This window comes from Rhinoraja longicauda, chromosome 18 (genome assembly GCF_053455715.1).
Source record: "Rhinoraja longicauda isolate Sanriku21f chromosome 18, sRhiLon1.1, whole genome shotgun sequence".
Taxonomy (NCBI): Eukaryota; Metazoa; Chordata; class Chondrichthyes; order Rajiformes; family Arhynchobatidae; genus Rhinoraja; species Rhinoraja longicauda.
In genome coordinates, this window is record NC_135970.1 from 15,954,856 (window position 1) to 15,979,111 (window position 24,256).

Here is a 24,256-nt window from a genome sequence, read left to right on the forward strand (position 1 = left end):
CGGCAGATGGGCAGGCATTATCTACTTCAGGAATAAAGGGACAAAAATTCAAGAGATAATGGAAGGCAATGCCTCACTTCTCATTACCAGCACCTTTGGAGACCAAGCAGCAGACCGTGATCCATCAATCCCAGCAAAACTAAACAGAAGAATTATGCTAAGCTTCCAAACAGGTGTTTAATTGCACTGAAAGAAAAAAAACATCAACTTACAGACAATACTACAAGATAATACCGAAAAGAAAGGTGGCCAAAATCAGCTCTCAAAGTCTGAAAAAGGGTTTTGACCTAAAACGTCACCTGTTCCTTTTCTCCAGAGATGCTGCCTGACCCACTAAGTTACTCCAGCACTTTGTGCCCATCTTCAGCTCCAGATGTGATGGAATACACTGTGTTCAACCCACCCTGTATAACTTGTCTGCACTTCTTTCCATCAGCAGAATCCCAAGGAGTGCATTAACTTTGCAGCCCCTCAGTAACCAATGCACTGGTTACACCTCTTCTCTCCACCCCTCCTGCAAATGGGCAGCCCACGAATAGCGATCAAACCTTGCACAGCAAACCCCAATGCCCTGTCCTCAAAATCATTCAATTTAAAATATTTCTGATATTTAGAGACATCAAAAAATTATTTTAATTTAAAGCTGTTCTTAATAAAAAATAAAATGTAAATTGTGTTAAAAATTAAAATGCTGTTCATTAATAAAACATAAATAGAGTGACATAATGGAACATTAAGGTCACATTTCTTTTATGTAGGCTTTTTTAAATGAAGATCAGTTTTTTGAACAACAACTACAGGTCTAAAGGTGGATATAAAGTGCACCCACAACTCAGTATTTTCCAGAACTACCACTGGATTGTCCGCCAAGTCCAGCAGTGGAGAGTGAAGTTATAAATCCAAACTCCTGCAAATTTTTCAATTCTGCGTTGCATTGCATGGACATTAAGTCAAACAAATGTTGAATGTTGGAGGGTAAACAGCTGTGACTCCCAGCCCAGTACAGTACACACACGTTCTCTTACTGACCCTATATTATAACCGTGTCCCATTACATAGATCTTACAAACATTAAGACCAATTCTCTCCCCCCACCCCTCCACAATGAGTCCATACAATGATCAAACATAATAAGCTCCACTCATATCGCACTGTAAAGTGTAGGGTTATTGTGAGATGGAACATCCTATTATACCGTCCCCGCATAAACGAACTTTGTATAACCAATCAAGGAACATGGCAAAGAAGAGTGGGAAGACAGAGGATTGGGACTCTTTTAAAGAGCAACAAAAGTTAACTAAAAAGGCAATACGGGGAGAAAAGATGAGGTACGAGGGTAAACTAGCCAATAATATAAAGGAGGATAGCAAAAGTTTTTTTAGGTACGTGAAGAGGAAAAAAATAGTCAAGGCAAATGTGGGTCCCTTGAAGACAGAAACAGGGGAATTTATTATGGGGAACAAAGAAATGGCAGACGAGTTAAACCGTTACTTTGGATCTGTCTTCACTGAGGAAGATACACACAATCTCCCAAATGTTCTAGGGGTCGGAGAACCTAGGGTGATGGAGGAACTGAAGGAAATCCACATTAGGCAGGAAATGGTTTTGTGTAGACTGATGGGACTGAAGGCTGATAAATCCCCAGGGCCTAATGGTCTGCATCCCAGGGTACTTAAGGAGGTGGCTCTAGAAATAGTGGAAGCATTGGAGATCATTTTTCAATGTTCTATAGATTCAGGATCAGTTCCGGTGGATTGGAGGATAGCAAATGTTACACCACTTTTTAAGAAAGGAGGGAGAGAGAAAACGGGTAATTATAGACCAGTTAGTCTGACATCAGTGGTGGGGAAGATGCTGGAGTCAATTATAAAAGACGAAATTGCTGAGCATTTGGATAGCATTAACGGGATCATTCCAAGTCAGCATGGATTTACGAAGGGGAAATCATGCTTGACAAATCTACTGGAATTTTTTGAGGATGTAACTAGGAAAATTGACAAGGGAGAGTCAGTGGATGTGGTGTACCTCGACTTTCAGAAAGCCTTCGACAAGGTCCCACACAGGAGATTAGTGGGCAAGATTAGGGCACATGGTATTGGGGGTAGGGTACTGACATGGATAGAAAATTGGTTGACAGACAGAAAGCAAAGAGTGGGGATAAATGGGTCCCTTTCGGAATGGGAGGCAGTGACCAGTGGGGTACCGCAAGGTTCGGTGCTGGGACCCCAGCTATTTACAATATACATTAATGACTTAGACGAAGGGATTAAAAGTACCATTAGCAAATTTGCAGATGATACTAAGCTGGGGGGTAGTGTGAATTGTGCGGAAGACGCAATAAGGCTGCAGGGTGACTTGGACAGGTTGTGTGAGTGGGCGGATACATGGCAGATGCAGTTTAATGTAGATAAGTGTGAGGTTATTCACTTTGGAAGTAAGAATAGAAAGGCAGATTATTATCTGAATGGTGTCAAGTTAGGAGGAGGGGGAGTTCAACGAGATCTGGGTGTCCTAGTGCATCAGTCAATGAAAGGAAGCATGCAGGTACAGCAGGCAGTGAAGAAAGCCAATGGAATGTTGGCCTTCGTAACAAGAGGAGTTGAGTATAGGAGCAAAGAGGTCCTTCTACAGTTGTACCGGGCCCTGGTGAGACCGCACCTGGAGTACTGTGTGCAGTTTTGGTCTCCAAATTTGAGGAAGGATATTCTTGCTATGGAGGGCGTGCAGCGTAGGTTCACTAGGTTAATTCCCGGAATGGCGGGACTGTCGTATGTTGAAAGGCTGGAGCGATTGGGCTTGTATACACTGGAATTTAGAAGGATGAGGGGGGATCTTATTGAAACATATAAGATAATTAGGGGATTGGACACATTAGAGGCAGGAAACATGTTCCCAATGTTGGGGGAGTCCAGAACAAGGGGCCACCGTTTAAGAATAAGGGGTAGGCCATTTAGAACAGAGATGAGGAAGAACTTTTTCAGTCAGAGGGTGGTGAAGGTGTGGAATTCTCTGCCTCAGAAGGCAGTGGAGGCCAGTTCATTGGATGCTTTCAAGAGAGAGCTGGATAGAGCTCTTAAGGATAGCGGAGTGAGGGGGTATGGGGAGAAGGCAGGAACGGGGTACTGATTGAGAGTGATCAGCCATGATCGCATTGAATGGCGGTGCTGGCTCGAAGGGCTGAATGGCCTACTCCTGCACCTATTGTCTATTGTCTATTGTCTATTGACCTATCGCACCAATCTCACAGCATAACCATCCGGCTAACACACTGACATCACGCAATAGCATCCTGACCTTGAAATACATCAGCATTATCGTTCTCCATTGCTAGGTTGAAATTATGGAACTGAAGCAGCACTCTAGGAACTTCTACACCAGATGGATTGCAATAACTCACCACCATCCTCTCAAGCATAATTATGGATGGGCAATAATTGTCGGTTTTGTCAGTCCTGTCCACATCCCATAAAATGAATAAAACATGTTGCATCACAGCTTTCCAATACATAATATTCTATCACAATGATAGAGTAACCCTTTGTCCTATCATATTGCCACCGTACGTGTTCTGTGACTTTGACACCACACAATTTCAATTATGTCCTCAATCAAATTCTCCAAAACCTATTACACTGCTCCAAGAAGATCTAATTTCCTATTCTATTGTTCACAAAATAACTGAGATCCTTCTCCACAGAAGGTAAACTACAATCATCTGCCTATCAAAATCCCCCCTTGTCTGTGTTCACCTATTCCTTCCTGCCTGCCCCTCCTCTTTTCCAGCTTTCTTACCCCCCTCCAACTACAATCAGAGGGAGGGCCCGAAACATCAACCTATCCATGTTCTCCTAGGATGCTACCCGCTGAATCACTCGAGCACTTTGTGGCTTTTTTAAAACATTATTTAATTGGCTTATTTTTTGTAAAGAGATGGAAAGGAGGAATGGGGAAAATGACCAGTAATGATAGCAACTTCAACACCCAACTGAATAATCAAGAACAGCACAAGGCTTTCTCGTTTCCAAATCCAGATCACTATGAAATATGCGCCATCCACTTTTGCCTTGGATGTTCTTTGCACTTGATTCCCTTTTGAACCATGCTGCATTCCTAACTTAGTGTCGGGGTGTAATTGCCCATGTTATGTACGGTAGAAAAGTAGAAACAAGAGAGTAAATTTACTCATGCTATTCCAAGCCGGCATAAAACATATCATTGTACAAGATCCAAAATGAGGTTGGGAGCACTTGATCTTTTACTTGTACATATCATATCATATCATATATACACAGCCGGAAACAGGCCTTTTCGGCCCTCCAAGTCCGTGCCGCCCAGTGATCCCCGCACATATTTTAGAAACAAGACTGTTTAATCTGACATCATCCCATTTGAATTGAAGTTCAACAAAAAAAAAAACAGTGTTTAAAGTACAAGAATGAAGAGAATCAATGTAAACAAGATGAGAATGACCTGTGGCTGACATACACAAATCTTTGACGACGACTGAACCAATTGAGAGGCTGTCAAAATGCAACAAAAAAAAATAGCTTTGCTGTACAAAATCCAAAAGGATTATGCGAGGCCTATCAGAATTACTATTAGATTGGAACCAATTTGGGGGGTCAGAGTTCTGGAAGGGTGACAAGGCCGAGACGAGTGTACACAATTGGAAGAATGGTAATAATCAATTTCTTCAATGATATGAAGAAATTAAGGAAACTAGGATGGTTAACTTTAAAGGGGGTTAATAGGTTTCAATAGACAATAGACAATAGACAATAGATGCAGGAGTAGGCCATTCAGCCCTTCGAGCCAGCACCGCCATTCAATGCGATCATGGCTGATCACTCTCAATCAGTACCCCGTTCCTGCCTTCTCCCCATACCCCCTAACTCCGCTATCCTTAAGAGCTCTATCCAGCTCTCTCTTGAAAGCATCCAACGAACTGGCCTCCACTGCCTTCTGAGGCAGAGAATTCCACACCTTCACCACCCTCTGACTGAAAAAGTTCTTCCTCATCTCCGTTCTAAATGGCCTACCCCTTATTCTTAAACTGTGGCCCCTTGTTCTGGACTCCCCCAACATTGGGAACATGTTATCTGCCTCTAATGTGTCCAATCCCCTAATTATCTTATATGTTTCAATAAGATCCCCCCTCATCCTTCTAAATTCCAGTGTATACAAGCCCAATCGCTCCAGCCTTTCAACATACGACAGTCCCGCCATTCCGGGAATTAACCTAGTGAACCTACGCTGCACGCCCTCCATAGCAAGAATATCCTTCCTCAAATTTGGAGACCAAAACTGCACACAGTACTCCAGGTGCAGTCTCACCAGGGCCCGGTACAACTGTAGAAGGACCTCTTTGCTCCTATACTCAACTCCTCTTGTTACGAAGGCCAACATTCCATTGGCTTTCTTCACTGCCTGCTGTACCTGCATGCTTCCTTTCATTGACTGATGCACTAGGACACCCAGATCTCGTTGAACTCCCCCTCCTCCTAACTTGACACCATTCAGATAATAATTTGCCTTTCTATTCTTGCTTCCAAAGTGAATAACCTCACACTTATCTACATTAAACTGCATCTGCCATGTATCCGCCCACTCACACAACCTGTCCAAGTCACCCTGCAGCCTTATTGCATCTTCCTCACAATTCACACTACCCCCCAACTTAGTATCATCTGCAAATTTGCTAATGGTACTTTTAATCCCTTCGTCTAAGTCATTAATGTATATCGTAAATAGCTGGGGTCCCAGCACCGAACCTTGCGGTACCCCACTGGTCACTGCCTGCCATTCCGAAAGGGACCCATTTATCCCCACTCTTTGCTTTCTGTCTGTCAACCAATTTTCTATCCATGTCAGTACCCTACCCCCAATACCATGTGCCCTAATTTTGCCCACTAATCTCCTATGTGGGACCTTGTCGAAGGCTTTCTGAAAGTCGAGGTACACCACATCCACTGACTCTCCCTTGTCAATTTTCCTAGTTACATCCTCAAAAAATTCCAGTAGATTTGTCAAGCATGATTTCCCCTTCGTAAATCCATGCTGACTCGGAATGATCCCATTACTGCTATCCAAATGCTCAGCAATTTCGTCTTTTATAATTGACTCCAGCATCTTCCCCACCACTGATGTCAGACTAACTGGTCTATAATTACCCGTTTTCTCTCTCCCTCCTTTCTTAAAAAGTGGGATAACATTTGCTATCCTCCAATCCACAGGAACTGATCCTGAATCTATAGAACATTGAAAAATGATCTCCAATGCTTCCACTATTTCTAGAGCCACCTCCTTAAGTACTCTGGGATGCAGACCATCAGGCCCTGGGGATTTATCAGCCTTCAGTCCCATCAGTCTACCCAAAACCATTTCCTGCCTAATGTGGATTTCCTTCAGTTCCTCCATCACCCTAGGTTCTCCGGCCCCTAGAACATTTGGGAGATTGTGTGTATCTTCCTCAGTGAAGACAGATCCAAAGTAACGGTTTAACTCGTCTGCCATTTCTTTGTTCCCCATAATAAATTCCCCTGCTTCTGTCTTCAAGGGACCCACATTTGCCTTGACTATTTTTTTCCTCTTCACGTACCTAAAAAAACTTTTGCTATCCTCCTTTATACATTAATGACTTAGACGAAGGGATTAAAAGTACCATTAGCAAATTTGCAGATGATACTAAGTTGGGGGGTAGTGTGAATTGTGAGGAAGATGCAATAAGGCTGCAGGGTGACCTGGACAGGTTGTGTGAGTGGGCGGATACATGGCAGATGCAGTTTAATGTAGATAAGTGTGAGGTTATTCACTTTGGAAGTAAGAATAGAAAGGCAGATTATTATCTGAATGGTGTCAAGTTAGGAGGAGGGGGAGTTCAACGAGATCTGGGTGTCCTAGTGCATCAGTCAATGAAAGGAAGCATGCAGGTTCAGCAGGCAGTGAAGAAAGCCAATGGAATGTTGGCCTTCGTAACAAGAGGAGTTGAGTATAGGAGCAAAGAGGTCCTTCTACAGTTGTACCGGGCCCTGGTGAGACCGCACCTGGAGTACTGTGTGCAGTTTTGGTCTCCAAATTTGAGGAAGGATATTCTTGCTATGGAGGGCGTGCAGCGTAGGTTCACTAGATTAATTCCCGGAATGGCGGGACTGTCGTATGTTGAAAGGCTGGAGCGATTGGGCTTGTATACACTGGAATTTAGAAGGATGAGGGGGGATCTTATTGAAACATATAAGATAATTAGGGGATTGGACACATTAGAGGCAGATAACATGTTCCCAATGTTGGGGGAGTCCAGAACAAGGGGCCACAGTTTGAGAATAAGGGGTAGGCCATTTAGAACGGAGATGAGGAAGAACTTTTTCAGTCAGAGGGTGGTGAAGGTGTGGAATTCTCTGCCTCAGAAGGCAGTGGAGGCCAGTTCGCTGGATGCTTTCAAGAGAGTGCTGGATAGAGCTCTTAAGGATAGCGGAGTGAGGGGGTATGGGGAGAAGGCAGGAACGGGGTACTGATTGATAGTGATCAGCCATGATCGCATTGAATGGCGGTGCTGGCTCGAAGGGCTGAATGGCCTACTCCTGCACCTATTGTCTATTGTCTATTGTCTATATTATTGGCTAGTTTACCCTCGTACCTCATCTTTTCTCCCCGTATTGCCTTTTTAGTTAACTTTTGTTGCTCTTTAAAAGAGTCCCAATCCTCTGTCTTCCCACTCTTCTTTGCTTTGTTATACTTCCTCTCCTTAATTTTTATGCTGTCCCTGACTTCCCTCGTCAGCCACAGGTGTCTCTTACTCCCCTTAGAGTCTTTCCACCTCTTTGGAATAAATTGATCCTGCAACCTCTGCATTATTCCCAGGAATACCTGCCATTGCTGTTCTACCGTCTTCCCTGCTAGGGCCTCCTTCCAATCAATTTTGGCCAGCTCCTGCCTCATGCCTCTGTAATCCCCTTTGCTATACTGTAATACCGACACTTCCGATTTTCCCTTCTGCCTTTCCATTTGCAGAGTAAAACTTATCATGTTGTGATCACTGCCTCCTAATGGCTCTTTTACCTCTAGTCCCCTTATCAGATCAGGATCATTACACAACACTAAATCCAGAATTGCCTTCTCCCTGGTAGGCTCCAGTACAAGCTGTTCTAAGAATCCATCTCGAAGGCACTCTACAAACTCTCTTTCCTGGGGTCCATTTCCAACCTGATTTTCCCAGTCTACCTGCATGTTGAAATCTCCCATAACCACCGTAGCATTACATTTTTGACACGCCAATTTTATCTCCTGATTCAACTTGCACCCTATGTCGAGGCTACTGTTTGGGGGCCTATAGATAACTCCCATTAGGGTCTTTTTACCCTTACAATTTCTCATTTCTATCCATACTGATTCAACATCTCCTGATTCTATGTCACCCCTTGCAAGGGAATGAATATCATTCCTTACCATCAGAGCAACCCCACCCCCTCTGCCCACCTGTCTGTCTTTTCTATACGTTGTGTACCCCTGAATATTCAGTTCCCAGCCCTGGTCCTCTTGTAGCCATGTCTAAATCATGAACAGTTTTGATTAAGGAAACATAGAAATTATTTCTGATGGTAGAAGAACAGGAAAGCAGAGGATATAGATTTAAAAAGAACGAGAGACAACTACCTTAAAGGGTATGATTGACCACTTCTACCACCCTGTCAATGATTCAGATCAAAACCACTCTATGTGGAAAGACTTTTCTTAGATCCTACAATTCCTGCATGGTTTTCCCATCACTTCAAATCAGATCCTTGAAACATCTACTGGGAATAGCTTCTCCCCATTGCTCCTACCTAAACTCGAACAATCTGGACACCAAGCAAATCTCTTCTCAATTTGTTCGCTCCAAGATGAAAAATCAATCTATCCCTTTTAAAAGGATTCCAAATTGAAAGCAATACTTCAGACACATTAAAATTAAAGAACCCCCCCCCCCTCCATTTGGTCACCATGTATAAAAACATACGGAATTGCTGTACAAAACATACAAAATGCTGAACTCAGCGGGTCAGGCAGGAATATGTGACGTTTCGGGTCGGAACCCTTCCAGAGACGAATCTTTTCCGTCTGTAGTAGGGTTCTGACTGGAAATGTCACATATTTTTCTTCAAAGATGCTGCCTGACCCTCTGAGTTACTCCAGCACTTTGTGTCTATCTTCGATGTAAACCAGCATCTGCAGTTCCTTCCTACACATAACAAATTGGAGAACCAGGACACAGGAGTTCTTGAGCCAGCTCTGTCATTCAATAAGATCATTGCTGATATGACAATTGGCTTCAATTCCACTTTCCCGCCATCATTTGGACTCTTAGGAAGCCTCACATCCCATATCCTTTATTGATCGCAGTCCCAACATCTCATTGCAAAAATCCATGTATTCTTTTATATCGTGGTCCTTGTCCCTGCTGTCAAGCCATGCATTTGGGTCACATTGCCTCTCATTCTATCTGTCAAAATGTATCCGTTCACTCTCACTGTTTGTCCATTTGACCACCCTTACACTCCATTACATCCCTACCCATTATTTCAAGTTTAGCAATTCTATATTGGCAAATAATCCTAACCCATGCACAAAAAATATTAACAAAAAAAGTACTTGTGTTGTCAATGTCTGCACTATGAACTGCAAGGTACACAAGATGACAAATTAAGTCTTATTCCAGAAGGGTGGACTATAAGTACTGTACTTCACTGGTGCCAAGCCCGAGGTCATGAAAAAGTCACCAGCTTCTAACGTTGACAGAAGGGTGACCAGCATTAAAACTGGAATGTCAATAAATCCGAGGGATTCCATGTTTTGAGCAATGACAAGAATCTGCCAAGGGTCACACTTCAATCGTCATTTGCTCACTGCCTGGTCCTTGTATCGTTCTTGCCTTTAACGCAAATGTTAAACGCTATCATCTGACAGTCGGGCCAGCCAGTAACGCAGCCACCCGTGGCCTCTCCTTGTAGCTCATGATGTAGTTAGTGGTCGTCACCTTTGACAGGCCCTGCCCGGGGATTCAAAAGCAGTTGCCCATTCGGATTAAACAGCGGCAATTCCGAGCGGCCTCCGTTTACAGCAATAGCTTGAACGGAGGGCAGGTCAGAGTGGAGCAGATCCACCAGACATCTCCCCAAGAGCAAGGTTCCTGGGCCAGATCTCTCACCCCTGCCCACGGCAAGGCAGTGGCCCAGACATCCAGGACACGGGCACTGGAGACTGAGACAACCCTGGGACACACAGTGTCTCAGCAAAGGGTCGAGATCCCAGCGCCCCCGTCCCCACCCTCCTCTAGAGTCACCGCGGAAAGTTGCCGTCTCCTTTCCCCTGTCAACCCTTCAGACATTTATTTATTCTATTGGTTGTTTGTAAAGTCCAAGTGTGCAGGGAGTTGCGGACTGTCTCCGCGGCGACCACCCCCCTGCCTTGCCCCTTGCCCCTGCCTTGCCCCTTGCGCGCCTCTTGCCCCTTGCCCCTGCCTTTCTCCTTGCCCCTGCCTTGCCCCTTGCCCCTGCCTTGCCCCTGTCTTGCCCCTTGCCTTGCCCCTTGCCCCTGCCTTGCCCTGCCCCTGCCTTACCCCTGCCCCTGCCTCTTGCCTTGCCCCTGCCTCTTGCCCCTGCCCTGCCCCCGCCCTGCCCCTGCCTTACCCCTGCCCTTGCCCCTGCCCTTGCCCCTGCCTTACCCCTGCCCCTTGCCCCTGCCCCTTGCCCCTGCGCCTTGCCCCTGCCTTACCCCTGCCTCTTGCCTTGCCCCTGCCTTACCCCTGCCCTTGCCTCTTGCCCTGCCCTGCCCCTGCCTTACCCCTGCCCTTGTCTTGCCCTGCCTTGCCCCTGCCCTTTCCTTGCCCCTTGCATTGCCCTGCCCGGGGTGAGCTCAGCCTCAGCCCCGCTGTCCCGGGACAGTCTGGCCGGCCGGCCGCCGCCTACCTGGTGAAGGGCGGTCAGTCCGTCCACATTGGTGTAATTGATGTCAGCTCCTTTCTGCAGCAACTTCTCCACCTCGTCCTGGTCCCCGCTCGAACAGGCTGCCAGGAAGACTGCTCCCTCGTTGAACTTGACTCGGACATGCTTGGTGCGGGGCCGCTCGGGCTCCTGGTCGGTCTCTGAGCCCAGCCAGCGCTTCAGCTGCTCCTTTCGCTTCTGTTTCGCGTTATCACTGCGGGCCTGATCCCGCTCCCGATCCTCAGCCGCCATCTTCCACTAAACTCAACCGGGAGTGCCTGATATCCCGACTCCAACCTTTCTTGCACAGCCCTACGCCATCTACACCCACTCCGTATACATTGCAGCCAATATATCCAACCTACACCATCCACACACACCCACTATACATTGCATCCAACGTGTCCTGCGCCATCTAGCCAGTTTGTGTTTATATTGCAGGCTTCCCGAATATTTGCACAATGCTCAATCCCAATTAGTCAGTACTGCACCTTAAAAACTCTATTTAGCCAATACCATACAAATACATTAATCAGAAATTGAAGTCAATCTACTATTCCACCTGATGCATAATTAGAAGTAATCTGGGTCTCTTTATCAGAAGTAATGTGGCCCTCCGACCCTGCTCCACCATCTGTTAAAATCATTACATAGCACAGGAACAGGCCTTTCGGAACACAACTATGATAGCCACAGCCTCAATTTAAACTAATCACATCTGTCTGCATATGGTCCGCATCCCGATAATCCTGCCTGTTCATTTGCCTTTCTAAATTCATTTTAAATGTTCCCATTGTATCTGTTTCTACCACCTCCCTGGCAGCATGTTCTAGGCACTCTCAGTACAACAAAAATCTGCTACATAAAATGTCCCTTATATTTTCTTCCTCTCACTTCAAATCTATGCTTTTCAGTTTTTGACATTTCCACCCCGGTAAAAGGTCTTTATTTACCTTGTCATAATTTTATATACTTTTATTATCAGGTCACATTCAACACTCCAGAGGAAACATTCAAATTTTGTGCAAATATTCCTTACTATTATTCGATGAACCAGGCAACAGATGGATCATGGGTCCCATTGGCTGAAACCTATTTATTCTTCGGATTCTGGATTTGCTAGCAAGATCAGCATTTATTACCCATCCCTAAGCACCCTTGAGACGGTTGTGGTGAGCCACTATCTTGAGCTGCCACAGATCCACTGGTGAAGGTGTTCCCACAATATGTAGATTCAGTGATAATGAAGAACCAACAACATAGTTTCAAGTCAGCATGTTATAGAAATTGAAGGAGAACCTCGTCTCCATTTCATGCACTACCCCTATATCCCATCATTCCCCTAATGTCCAGAAATCTGTTGATCCAAGTTTCTACAGTCAATCAAAATAAAGTTGTCTGTGATGAAGAATTCCAAAAATTCACTGCTTTTTGAGTGAACTCCTCATCTCGATCCCCAATGGTTCACCCCTTATTCTGAAGGTGTGTCCCCTAGATCAAGAATTCTCAGCCACAAAAAAACATTCACCGTGTCAAGAAGGTTAATTGAGATCTCCTCTCATTCTTCCAAACTCTGGATCTAGTCTGATGAATCATTGTTGCATGCCCTTTATAGCAATATCCATTATAGATAAAAAAAGACCAAAACTATACACAGCACTCAAGCGACATCTCACCAAGGCATTTTTAACTCTTACTTAAATACACGGAATAAAAGCCAACATCTGATTTGTTTTCCAAATTGCTGGCTGGATCTGCATGTTACTTGTCACTTTAGTTCCTTTTAACATAATTATAGTCATGGAAGCAGGTCCTTCTCCCCAATTTGTCCCTGCTGACCAGGTTTTATAACTAACCTCGTCCCATTTGCTCACATTTGGCCCATGTCCCTTTAAACCTTTTCTGTCCATGTAACGGTCTAAATATTGTTTAAAATTCACCACTGTACCTCCTCTACTGGTTTCTCTGTCAGTTTGTACCATACACGCAGCACCATTGACATGAAGAAATGTCCGCTGAGGTCTCTTTTAAATCTTTCTCTTCTCACCTTCAACATATGGCCTCTAGTTCTGGACTCCTCTACCTTGGGAAAAAGACTGTGATTGTTAACCTTATCTATGCATCACTTTATCTATCACCTTATTCCAATTTATCACACTCAGTTTTTCTGTACCAGTTGATGACATCAGATTATTACACCTTTTATTCCATTTGTCATTTCTCATCTACTAAAGCAGCTGTCCATAATTCCATTGAAACGTTTTTACATCCTCCGCTCTGTCCACAGATAGATATTTACCATCTGTCCTCTAAATTACTGCATTATTCCTGTTAAATGCATCTGTAATTTTTGTAATTTTATGCCATGTCCAATATTACAATCATGACTTTGCTGCCTACAGGTGACTCCCACTACTCTTTTCCACCATTCTCTATTTCTCATGTCTCATGACATTGATTCTAACTCTACATCACAATCTGACAAGCCAAGATCATTTCTCACTACTGTTCTAACCTTATTCCTTTTGAAAGCTGCTTTTCCTTTTGATTTGTCCAGCCTAAGTTTCCAACTTTGGTCATTCTGCAGCCATGTTTGTATAATGACAATTTGACCACACCCAATTAACTCCATTGCAAAGCAAAAATAAAACCCAGCTGATGCTGCAAATCTGAAATAAAAACAAAATGCTGAAAGTATTCAGCACGTCAGGCAACATCTGTGGAAAGAGAACCAGTTAATGTTTTATGTCAATAACATGAGAAAACCACATTTTAAGTTGCACGGAGGGAACTAAGGGAAACGTCTGTATTTGGATGGAGGACCAGGTTTTCCAGGTGACAGAATTGCATTTGGTGTTGTCTGGGAGCAGGAAGTAATGCATATTAATTATTGTCAATCTGTCTGGAAGAGTGCAACTTGAGGAAAGATTAATGGAGGCAAAAGGGAGGAAAAAAACATGCTTTAATTACAAGATGTAGAATACAGTTGCTAGAAATCTGAAACAAAAATTGCTGGAAATACTCAATAGGTCAGACAGGATCCATGGAAGGAGAAAAACTGAGTTGTGTTACAGGTAGATGATCTTACCTTCGAACAGGCCGATAATGATATCAATAGGAAAAGCTGGTTTTCTGAAATGGCTGACTTCAATATTGAGTCCTGAGGTTTACAATGTGCCCTCCATGGGCTCATCTTCTCCATGTGCCCATGGGGAAGATGAAGTGCTATTCCTTGAGCTTATGTTTGGTTCATTGGCTCAATGTAGGAAGCCAAAGTATGGGAAGTCATAGTGAAAATGGGATGGATAATTCAAGTGACCCACCCTGCTTTCTCCAATGACTCCATTACATTCTTTTAGTTTCTATCTTCATTGTATCGGTTCTCATGACACATTTTCCAGCCCAATTTTTCGAAGATGATTTCCTTTTTCCTTAACCATAGCTCATTTACTGTAGCTGATAAGACTCTTCACCACACCTTAATTCATGCACTTCTGCTCTCAGCCCCTCCTTGCCTAGTCAGAGCGACCCCTGGCTTCCCTCATTACAACCCTCCAGCCGTTAAACTCAATGGATCGTCCATTGAATTTCCACTGCTTTCAATAAGATATCACTTTCCCATTCCAGACCATATTCAAAAGGGCCTTTCCCTCTGCCTCTTCCACCTTCACCAAATCTCTCCCACTCACGCATTTGTTCACACAACTGCAACAGATGCAAAACTTTTTATTTTATCTTATCTCTTCATATATCTATGCACCAAAACAATCCTTTAAGGTGAAGCAGCAATTCACTTCCACTGCTTTCAGTGGGTGGTGTCCTCTACATCAGAAGAATCAAACGAAGGTAGGGAGACCATTTTGCAGAACACCGCCATTTATTTGCAAGGGTGACTGAACGCTCAGAATTACATTGCTGCCCTCAGGACGTAATATTGAATTTGACAATTTCACACAATAGGCCCTTCTGTGTATGTCGAAACTGGTCAGTCCTGAAGCAAGATTATAGACTTGTTACATTAACTTAGTTTTTCCAGCTCCAAAGATGCTTCCTCATCTGTTCAGAATCTCCAGCATTTCCTATCTTTTCTATTTGAGTATTTAGTTTGTCCATCTTGTTGCAAATGCTTAATGCATTTAGGTATATTACTTCTATTTTTTGCCCTTTTATCATTTTTTGAAAATTTGGCCATATTTTGTTTGTCTTAATTTCTTATTTCTTTTTATTTTGTTTATCATCTTAATAAATTCCATTTATTTTTATTTTTCCACTCCTTTTTGGATTCACCCTTTCCCTTGGGCGGCACGGTAGCGCAGCGGTAGAGTTGCTGCTTTACAGCGAATGCAGCGCCGGAGACTCAGGTTCGATCCTGACTACGGGTGCTGCACTGTAAGGAGTTTGTACGTTCTCCCCGTGACCTGCGTGGGTATTCTCCGAGATCTTCGGTTTCCTCCCACACTCCAAAGACCTACAGGTATGTAGGTGAATTGGCTGGGTAAATGTAAAAATTGTCCCTAGTGGGTGTAGGATAGTGGTAGTGTTCGGGGATCGCTGGGTGGCACGGACTTGGTGGGCCGAAAAGGCCTGTTTCCGGCTGTATATATATGATATGATATGATAAGTACGTTAATCTAACCTAATTTAATACATACTGTACTTAACTGCACAAAACCCAATGTACCTTTCAATCCTCAGAAGAAATAACTTAATAGATCCGTTCTGCAAAAGTCAAAACCAAAAGCATAATTGGAGTAAATGTATCCATATGCACAGTTCGATACCCAAGAGAGAAGAAACTAAATTATAATCTATATAAATACAACCGCATAAAGGTCATGGTGATCAAAGAACATTCTGATAAAAAATGATCACTATATTCCTTTAGCACAGGTCAACACTAACCATGCAAATATTATAAATGTTGATGTCATCTCCATACAATCTAATCGATTTGAACGCCTCTAATATATTCAACCCAACTTAAACACATTGAATAAATTATCCCTAAAATATACAATCATAGTCTGCATGAAACACATTCCATTAAAAAAAATCAAATAAGACAATACACATAATTCTGCACAAAGCAACCGTTCTAAATGCATCTGGCATAAATTCATGCAATGCAACCAAAAATAATTCAAACAAGCGTTCAATAAATTGCAGTCAATATACCCAACCTGTCTGCACAATTCAAATACATACATTAAGCTGTACTCAATATATAAGCTTCAACTCACCTTTGTATTTCAAACTAAATTTGTCAACATAGTCAATGTCACACAAACTACATCATTTATAGAGACCAAGTCCACATTGCACATAATGCACTCGCAAAATATGTTACTATCTGGGGATTAAAACATATCACAAGGAACAGATTTCATATGGGGTATCTATGCTTGTTATGGATGAAAATTTTCAGCCTAACACATAATGTAAATGCAATTAACAGTTGGCCTTATTCTTGCATTTTGATGAAAGACAATGCAGCCAATATTTCACATAAACCACACTATGAATACTCAGAAAGCATTGTATATAGGCAGAACCCTACAGAGGCTGTCATCTGAGTACGCTGTATACATTACAACTTGTCACACAGGCTTGTGCCATAAACATACTCGCATTTTGTATTAATGTAAATATCCATAATTATACATAAAAGCACGCCACTTACACAATTTCTGAGAATTTTCAAATGGATGACATTCCATACAGATTGTCTTGACCCATATCCAGCTGGAGAGAAACAGCTTTAACATCCTACTCCATTACTTCTCTCCACAGAATATAAATACAGGTAACCCCTGCATTACGGATTGGTGAGGAAGGGGACAAATTACATTCCCAGAAAATGATCTACAATTGTAATTTTCCATTATGCAAAGCCACATCATCGGTGCAGGTGTTAAGAAGTACAAATCAAAGAAAAATAAATGTTGCATTCATTTATTTCTACATTATTCTCCACATAAATTCTGAGAGTGGATTTTAGTCCATGTCACAAATTTATGAATGGTGATTTGTGAATTCTACAAGGACAAGATTTTGTAACCCCAAAGCCATAAAGCAGGGGTCGTATGTAGATGCATCTTCTATTCTTATTCTAATTGGTGTTAGAAATTAGAGATTTGAGAAGTGATTTTGAAGAGTTTAATTTAAATGTTCCAACATTGTGTCATCCATCGATGGTGAAACTGTTGCTTGGTCCACTAGATTGTAGAGGATGACAATCCCCAGATCACAAGCCAGGCATTCCCACTGGGAGCACAGAAAATACAGAAGATTGAACGCATGCACCACCAGACTCAGGACAACTATTCCCGTCTATTATGAGGCTTCTGAACAGTCCTCCCATAAGCTACCGTACTGTCCAATTCACCTCTATCCCATTGTGGATATTTACCTTTGCCTCTGGAACAGGTGTTTTGAGGTTTCAAGGTCAGTTTATTGTCATATGTACCAATTAAGGTACAGTGAAATTCAGATTGCCATACAGTCATACCAATAAAGAGCAACAAGACACTGAAATAATTTTTTAACATGAAGATCCACCACAGCGGCTCCCCCACATTCCTCACTGTGATGGAAGGCAAATTAAGTTGTTAGTCACTTTGGCCTCTATTTTCCCCATTGCTCTCTAAATCTGGGGATTAGAACATGTCACAAGGAATCCCCATTCCCTTCTTTGTTCCCTCACGTCGGGGCACTCGAACCTTCCGTTGTCAGGGTGATCTTGGCTCCAGCAACCGGCGGTCAAGCCCTTCGCATCGGGGCGATCAAGCTCCCGCATCGGGGGGATCTCAGCTACCCACGCCAGGTGATCAGACTCCCGAGTCAGGGCTGGTCGAACCTCCTGCGGCTGGGAGCTTCCTGACATCAGTCTCTACCAGAAACTGCGAGCTCCTCGATGTTGACATCCGTAGGCCGCGGTTGGAGCGTCGATCCCAAGCAAGGGATGGTAAGTCCACGGCCCTACGGTGGGGCTCAAAGTCAGTCTTGAGTAAGGCTGCCAGCTCCATGATGTTAGGCCACAGAGCGACCGGAGATATGAACCGGAAATTTTTTTTTTTGCATCTCCAGCAAGATAAGAGATTGAAAAAAAAGTTTCCCCTGACCCCCCCCCCCACATAAAACAAACCAGAGAACATTAACACATACTTTTTAAAACACACTAAAAATAACAAAAAGACGAAAAGACAGACTGTAGGCGAGGCTGCCATCGCTGATGGCGTCACTCATGCTGAAACCATGTTCTGCACTCTGTATCTTTCCCTATTCTCCACCAATTATACTTGAGTTTGACTTGATTATAATTATGTATAGTATAATAAAATTTCACAGGATAGCATGCAAACAAATGTTTTTCACTGTACCTCAATATATGGGATAATAATAATAAACCTGAACATCACATTGTCATGCCCAGGACTTCTCCCACTCATAGTGGAACAGCTGCACTGACAGGATGATACCCTGTGAGGCCTCACCTTTATGCTCATCAACTAACAAAGATCTCACTGTTAACGAATCTCCAAATCTTAAAAATAAGAACGCTAAAAATTATTGAAAGAACATTTTAAAGTTAAAAACTTCAATCAAACTCGCAGATGCACATCTATCTATCTATCTATCTATCTATCTGAATATATCGTATATTTATACGTAACAGCGATTGCAGCAAAACGGCGGACCGTAGCACGACGGTTTTCGCACCGCCTCAATCGCCAATCTCGCGCTCGCTCGGCCGTGATATTTTCATTTAATTTGGTCGCGTGTTTTTTAAGTTACAGAGGTTTTAAAGCGCTGCCCCCCCCCTTTTTCAGGGGGGCGCTGCGGTGCAGATTTAGTTTTCAGCTTGTGCCTTGTGACGGCTACATTTGTTTCGAAAAGTTTCCAGAAAAGGATTTAGTTTTCAGCTTGTGACGGCTACATTGTTTCGAAAAGCTTCCAGAAAAGCACTGATTGTTTTGTTATTGCAAGTCAAGTCAAGTCAAGTCAAGTCAAGTCAATTAAAAACAACCCATGTTGACCAAAGTGCTGCACATCTCATTAGGAAAAAAAAAAAAAAAGAAGGTTATAGTGGTCACTTGACATACACAGATCAGGAGGACGGGCCCAACGGGCACACTTGGAGAGTAAGAGTGGGGCTGGGGGAGGAGAGAATGGGGGGTGTGGGGACGGGCCCAACGGGCCCGCTTTGAACGGGCACACTTGTTCTAGTATACTATTAAAACTCAGATCTTGTGAAGATATATATATTTTTTTTTTGGGTTTGACCTGAATATATCGTGTGTATATTTATTCGTAACAGCGATTGCGGCAAAACGGTCAACCGTGACGCGACGGTTTTCGCACCGCCTTAATCGCCAACCTCCCGAACGATTGGCCGTGATATTTTCATTTACTTTGGTCGCGTATTTTTTAAGTTACAGAGGTTTTAAAGCGCTGCCCCCCCCCCCTTTTCAGGGGGGCGCTGCGGTGCAGATTCAGTCTTCTGCTTGTGACGGCTACATTGTTTCGAAAAGTTTCCAAGTAGTCTTTTTTGTTATTGCAAGTCAAGTCAAGTCAAGTCAAGTCAGTTTTATTTGTATAGCACATTTAAAAACAACCCACGTTGACCAAAGTGCTGCACATCTGATTAGGAAGAAAAAAAAAAAGACAGTTATAGTGGTCACTTGACAGACACAGATCAGGAGGACGGGCCCAACGGGCACACTTGGAGAGTAAGAGTGGGGCTGGGGGAGGAGAGAATGGGGGGTGTGGGGTCGGGCCCAACGGGCCCGCTTTGAACGGGCACACTTGTTCTAGTTCTCTCTAAAAATCAATTTTAAACATTTTTTGGTAACAATTACTTCACACAGAAAGCTCCACTTACCATTTCCTGGTAACGGATTTCTCCTCCACATTTTAATGGAAGGGCATTTAGAAACATAGAAACATAGAAACATAGAAAATAGGTGCAGGAGTAGGCCATTCGGCCCTTCGAGCCTGCACCGCCATTCAATATGATCATGGCTGATCATTCAGCTCAGTAGCCTGTACCTGCCTTCTCTCCATACCCCCTGATCCCTTTAGCAAAAAGGGCCACATCTAACTCCCTCTTAAATATAGCCAATGAACTGGCCTCAACTACCTTCTGTGGCAGAGAATTCCACAGACTCACCACTCTCTGTGTGAAGAAATGTTTTCTCATCTCGGTCCTAAAAGACTTCCCCCTTATCCTTAAGCTGTGACCCCTGGTTCTGGACTCCCCCAACATCGGGAACAATTTTCCCGCATCTAGCCTCTCCAACCCCTTAAGAATTTTATATGTTTCTACAAGATCCCCCCTCAGTCTTCTAAATTCCAGCGAGTACAAGCCCAGTCTATCTAGTCTTTCCTCATATGTAAGTCCCGCCATCCCAGGGATCAATCTGGTGAACCTTCTCTGTACTCCCTCTAAGGCAAGAACGTCTTTCCTCAGGTTAGGAGACCAAAACTGCACACAATACTCCAGGTGCGGTCTCACCAAGGCCCTGTACAACTGCAGCAGAACCTCCCTGCTCCTGAACTCAAATCCTCTTGCTATGAATGCCAACATACCATTCGCTTTCTTCACTGCCTTGGAGAGATATATGGTTAGGAAAGGTTTAGAGAGCCATGGGCAAAATAGAGACCAAAGTGACTAACAACTTAATTGGCATGGACAAGGTGGACTCAAGGGCCTGTTTCATTGCTGTATTGCTCCATGAATAAACTAGATTTAACTTTGTATGGACTAGATTTAACCCAGAAGATAAAAGAGTAAGTGGAACGTAGAGGTGTGGTTTAACTGAGATTAGAAAATCTAATGTTCATGCCATTGGGCCATAAGCTATCCAAGCAGAATATGAGATGTTGATCTTTGGATTTACATTTGGCTTCTCCATAGCAATGGAGAAGTTTGAGGACAGACAGGTCCTTGTGAGAGTGGGAAGGAGAGTTTAAAATGAACCTGGAGACTGGGTTAGGGCTAAAGTAGTCACAGCCCCAGGCTCATTGTGCATATTTCCCAGATAAGAGCCACAGGAGTCCACCAGTGTAGATCCGATGTCCTATGACCATTGCTTGCTGAGTGGAAGATTGGGCCACAGCCTCTGCTTGAGAATAGCCCCACTTTGGACATCTGCAGGAGAATCTTGACAGACGTGCACGTGTCCTGGGCCAACATTCTGCTGAGATGAAAGTTACATAACAGTTGCAGGCTCATTTTCCAGCAATTCTGGACAGCTCTCAGCTGAAAATTCACTCCTATGTCTTCTGTCATTTAAACCAAGATGGCTGGAATACAGGGAAGTATCACACAGCACTTCAGTGTGCTCATTGCTGATATTGATTCAGCTTTCCTGTGGATTCCTGATGAAAAGGCCCAGGACATTCTTCTATAGGCAAAAAAGTATAGTTTGTAGGTTCATCAGAGCTGATCTCAAACAATGGCATTCCAGTTCGAAGAAGCCTCACCTGAGTCCATTCCTAAACATTGACCATTAAGGTAGCATATTAATAGAAATACAAAATTAAATCTCAAATCGCAAACTTGAATTGAGCAGAAGTATTGTGAGAAGGAGAGTTTAGCACTTACACACACCACGGTAAAATTAGTTGATATAAATAATTAGAGGTTGGAACTGAATATGAAGAAATATTATGAAAACAGAAATGTGCTAGTTGACATGCTGGAGGTTGTCTTACAATGGAGAAGATTTAGAACTTGGATGGCTCATTTATGTAGTGGCAATATAGGTATTCTAACCATGTTCCTAACAAATGACTCTGCATGGACCCACTCCCAACAAAGCCCAGTGTCAAACAAAGCTGTATAATTAGTCCAACACCTTTCTCAACCTTTCTGACTGCAAAGCTGCACATCATCTCAACAATTTCCCGAAAGAGTGGAGATAATCATCAGAGCCAATGGAATACTATTCAATTGATGGAGACTATGGTCCAGGATCAAGGTCACTGAACTCCTGAGGTCAAGCTGCAATATGCATGTAACTCCTGCATTTGTTGTGCTCTCAGTTTCCTAGCTCCAAGCCATTGTCAACTTGTTTACTCAAACACGGGAGGGTTACATTCGCCACATCTGCAAGACCAACAACATCTATCAACATGCTCCTACTGTATCTTTCTGCCCTCCAACAATCAAGGTTCAAGGCATGGCCCTGGAAAACATGCACAACTTTCCATGACTTGAAAGCTCTCAGTGAAGGCAGATACCTATGAAAAAAATCCGTCTTTGCTTTCAACACATCAGGACAACCTTTGGTCAATTGAGGAAAGTTATATTTGAAGATCAAACATAGAAACATAGAAAATAGAAAATAAGTGCAGGAGTAGGCCATTCGGCCCTGCGAGCCAGCACTGCCATTCAATATGATCATGGCTGATCATCCAAAATCAGTAACCCGTTCTGGCTTTCTCCCCATATCCCTTGATTACCTTAGCCCTTAGACCTAAATCTAACTCTCTCTTGAAAGCATCCAATGAATTGGCCTCCACTACCTACTGTGGCAGAGAATTCCACAGATTCACAACTTTCTGGGTGAAAAGGTTTTTCCTCATCTCGGTCCTAAATGGCCTACCCCTCATTCTTACATTAGAACTGGTACAAAACACATGGTCTACTGAGTAGCAGTGATCCCACCCCTCCGAAATGTTTCTAAGACACAGACTACCTAAATCAGGCACCTCAAAGTACTGAAAAGATATCACCAATGGTATCACCATAAAAATCCTCCAAATTCATTTGAAGGATGTAAACCTATGCCCCGTCCTGGCAAACATCCCAGCACCTACTTACAGTCAGGCAGCTCTTTAGAATAGATCATGTTCTTCACATGCCCAATACCAGAGTCCCCAAATAGACACACAACTCCAAATTCTGTCACGAAAAAAGAATACCAGATGAGGAAAGGAAAAGATTCAAAGATGTGTTCAAGCCTCTTTGAAAAAACATAACCACCTTGGGAATCTTTTTGCCCCAAACCACTCAAAAAGGAGAAGAAACATTTAAGATGGTACTTAAAATATCAAGTCCAAGCATCAAGAGCACATAGAAGCCTTGAAATGTAGCCCTAAATGGTAGGAGTACATGATGTCTCGATTTAATCATCCACCCACTCCATCGGGCACCTCTATCCCATCTCTAGTAAAGTCTCCAGTTCCCATATTTACCTCATCAGTCACTTCAGAACCAACTTAACGAGACAGGAAGCAGGTCATCCGTGTTCATGAGATACAGCTGAAGAGATCAGGTTTCCTTCATAACATGTCAAGGTTTGCTCTAAACTAATTTAAAGAGATTACTTACTGTACTCAATATACATGAAATCCATTGTTAATATATGGAGTAACTAATTAGGTAAAAATACACTTTTTTTTCCTGATGAAATTCCAGCACAAGTGAACATCTGTTGAGAAGTATTAGTTAAACAAGTCATTAACATTGTCGGTTAAAATAATCCTTGTAATAAAAAGGCTCTGCTCATGGACATTATCCTTGGCAAGGATTAGAAGTCGCTCTGAGTTGCTTTAAGCAGAACTGAACGAGTTGGTGCAGAATGAAGACTTCAATGATGGTAGTAGTGGTAAATGGTAGTGTTCATTCCAGGATGGAAATGTGGAGTATTCCAGGATACTCCTCATTGTAGAACCTCTAAAGATCCACAGATATGTTTGTTCATGATTTAGCTGGGCTATGGTATTACACAAAGATATTTACAATTTAGAAGCTGTGATCCTCTTCTTCTTGAGCCTGCAGCTAATTCTCAGGGAAATATAGTCAGGACAAGCTCTGTCTTTATTTTCCAGTGTGCTGGTATCACTGCAAGGTTATATTTATCTCCATTCTGGCCCCTTTTCTTCCATAAAAGAGAGTTGCTGCAGAATCCTCCGGAAGCAATTTAGTTTGTACCCTGGAGAACATCGATAGGTAATATTTTAGATCGGATGAGACCCGGCTTGAAACGTCACCTTTCCATGTTCTCCAGAGATGCAGCATGACCTGCTGAGCACTGTGTCTTTTTTTGTAAACCAGTATTTGTATTCCTTGTGCCTTCACTTTGTGCCCCGTCCGAGAAGAACAAGACAAAGGGTGGACAGTAGATGAAGTCGCAGCAACAATGCAATAGGTGTCAGAATGGCAAAAAGAAAAGAGTGGCAGAATTGAATTAAGATATTGTAGATAAACCTGATTGCTACAGAGCATTAATGAAATGAAGCTAACCAAATGAGATCGATTCTATGAACACATCATTATCTGACCACACTAATTC

The 24,256-nt window shown here is 43.1% G+C and overlaps 1 protein-coding gene across 5 annotated transcripts in view; it reads right to left on the minus strand.

Annotated features, from left to right (window-relative positions):
- LOC144602266 (protein phosphatase 1 regulatory subunit 12A-like) overlaps positions 1-11,286 on the minus strand; it is a 150,050-nt gene extending 138,764 nt beyond the window's left edge. For all 5 annotated transcript variants that reach the window (XM_078415153.1, XM_078415152.1, XM_078415155.1 and 2 more), the window contains exon 1: positions 10,941-11,286. In XM_078415153.1, the coding sequence (XP_078271279.1) occupies positions 10,941-11,207 (267 nt within the window). In that variant the 5' untranslated portion in view covers positions 11,208-11,286. The remainder of the gene's footprint in view (positions 1-10,940) is intronic.
- Between the last annotated feature and the right edge of the window lie 12,970 nt (positions 11,287-24,256).